General features: G+C 31.1%; 1 protein-coding gene across 1 annotated transcript in view; it reads left to right on the top strand.

Annotated features, from left to right (window-relative positions):
* The first annotated feature begins 489 nt into the window (after positions 1-489).
* Positions 490-2,669, top strand: part of LOC100633766 (glutathione S-transferase Mu 3-like) — a 3,248-nt gene continuing 1,068 nt past the window's right edge. The window contains exons 1-4 of the mRNA XM_003386817.3: positions 490-630; positions 679-754; positions 798-862; positions 912-959. Of these exons, the coding sequence (XP_003386865.1) occupies positions 568-630; positions 679-754; positions 798-862; positions 912-959 (252 nt within the window). The 5' untranslated portion in view covers positions 490-567. The remainder of the gene's footprint in view (positions 631-678; positions 755-797; positions 863-911; positions 960-2,669) is intronic.

The raw sequence follows: 2,669 nt of genomic DNA, 5'->3' as shown, positions 1-2,669 counted from the left end.
CAAGAACTGACTAAAATTTTTACTGTAAGATCTCATAAGATCATACATCATGCAAGATCTTACATAAACTAATGTAAGATTAATCAAGATTTTTCGTGATAAGAATAGGCAAGATTGCCATACTTACGAAATCTTATGATTTCATAGTAAATCCTATGAAATCACATAAGATCTTGCTGGGATTTTTTACTAGGGTATAGATCACCTGAATTTATGCGTTGGCCAATCAATAACACAACAGCTCAATGGGGGTATCACAAATGTTGAAGTGTAACTGCAAATGAATTATTGTTGCAATAATAATCAATATGTGTGTCATTACATTCGATTAATTATTTGATCAAAGTATGACTTATTGGATTCCATCATAATTCAATGTATGTATTTACTCTTGTCTCTTGGCTTGACCTTAAAAGATTAGATATCTATCATAATGGGGTGGTGCTTTAGAGATCAGTGTTGATCTATACACACTTTATAATAAGTTCATTGTCTAACTGTAATAACATATGAATATTGAATCTAGAGTGTGACCTTTTCAGACAACAAACACATGTTAGTGGCAGTATGGCTGAACCTCAACAGAAAAAGTCTAAATCTCTACAAATAGGCTATTGGAGCATCAGAGGGGTAGATCTGCCATTAAGAGATTTGTTTAGTTAGTATTTTGCTTTGTAGCTAGCACAGCCAATTCGTCTTCTCCTAAAGTATGCTGGTATAGAGTTTGAAAATGTGACCTACACACAAGCTGAAGGTTAGATAGATTCAGTTACTGTAATATTCTTCCATTTCTTTAGCTCCTAGTTTTTCCAGAGAAGGATGGCTTTCAGTAAAGCACACTTTAGGACTACCTTTTCCAAACGTATGTCCTAATAGATACACGAGTCATAATTATTAAAATTATGTTATAGTTACCATATCTAATTGATGGTGATGTGAAGATTACACAGACCAACGCAGTAAGTATGTTACATACATACCCACACGTATATAAGTATTGTGGTGATTCTTTGGGAATTTTTTAATTTTGTGTATACCTTGCAAAATAAGAACTGAAACATTAATGGCGGTGGGGTAATTCCATCATTTCTTCTGAAAAAAGTTTTGAAAATTATTTTGTTTGTTGCTCTTAATCATAACATAACAATTACAAAAATTACCTTTCCAGAAGTAATGCCATTTATAAGTGGGTTATTCAAGGGTTGCAGATTTCAAAAATAACTCTATCGAAAAAAATTAATATAGTACTGGCATGGCACATGTTTGGGTCAAAGACCTATACTATGTTATTTTGATAAAAATCACAAAGAGCTAGAAAATTCTCTATTTTTATAATTTTTTGATACATAATTACATATACATGCCCTTATGCTGTGTATCAACTTTGAGCTGATTCCAATCAAAATTGAAATTTCTAAAGTTGCTACCAATGCCCAAAGGATCCCAATCTTGGCCAAATTTTGTCAAAAAATTCTTGGAGAAAAATTTTCATTTTTATAAATTTTTAAAAATTTTTCTGATACATCTCTACAAATTCAACACCTTTTGAGAATGATTATCTACTCTGTGGTTCTCAACTCAAAGTTACAACTAGTTGTCGAGATTTAGGTATAATTGTATCTGACAATTTGTCTTGGTCTGGCCATTACAAATTTATCTCTTCCAAAGCATACAGTCAACTTTCATTAGTTAAGAGATGTTTCAGAAATGCCTCTACCTCTGTTAAGAAACTCCTACATATTTCATTGGTGAGATCCAAAATTACATATTGCTCTCAACTTTGGCACCCTATGCTTATCAAAGATATTTTATGTATTGAGAGGATTCAGCGTCGAGCTACAAAATATATCACAAATGATTATAATAAATCTACTTATAAGGAAAGATTGATCTCTCTTAATTTACTCCTGTTAATGTACTTATATGAACTAAATGATGTTCTATTTTTTATTAAATGTTTAAACTTCCCTGATCCTAGTTTTGATATTCTCCAGTATGTCTCTTTTTCGTCTTCCAATACTCGTTGTGGTTCTAAAAATAAACTAGTTTTTTCTGTTAATCACTCTAATCGTTTCCGTCACTTTTACTTTAATCGAATCGCAAGACTTTGAAATACTTTGCTGTATATTGATTTAGATACTTCATTTGATGTAATTAAGAGGAAACTTTGGACTATTTTTTGGAATCATTTTTTAGTTAACTTTGATAGTTATAATGTATGTACTTTTCATTTTTTTGTGTCCCTGTTCTTCTTGTCATTTGTCTTAGTTTGTCCTTTCTTACTTTATTATACATGTATATGCATTTTTTTTCTTTTTTTATTTTATTTTATTTTATTTTGTTTGTATCAGGATGTCGGCAGTCCTTGTTGGCAGTCCTACAGGTTGGTTTTTACCTCCTGTGAAACTTGATAATAATAATAATATAAATGCCCTTATGCTGTGTATTAACTTTGAGCGCTGATTCCAATAATTTTTTGAATTATTTTAAAGCTGCCAATTTTACTGTGCTTGTCAGCTTATAATGCATGCTGTTTAGCTCACTTAGCATGCTTTGTGGGAGACCCTAGTCTCACCCTGAAAGTGTACCATATGTGCTTTTATTTTTATGTAAATAAAATTTGCAAATTAAATTTGAACAAATGTTTTGGGAAATATTATTCCCTCAAA

Source organism: Amphimedon queenslandica, unplaced genomic scaffold (assembly GCF_000090795.2).
Source record: "Amphimedon queenslandica unplaced genomic scaffold, v1.1 AMPQUscaffold_13392, whole genome shotgun sequence".
Lineage (NCBI taxonomy): Eukaryota > Metazoa > Porifera > Demospongiae > Haplosclerida > Niphatidae > Amphimedon > Amphimedon queenslandica.
This window is presented reverse-complemented; position numbering and strand designations above follow the sequence as displayed.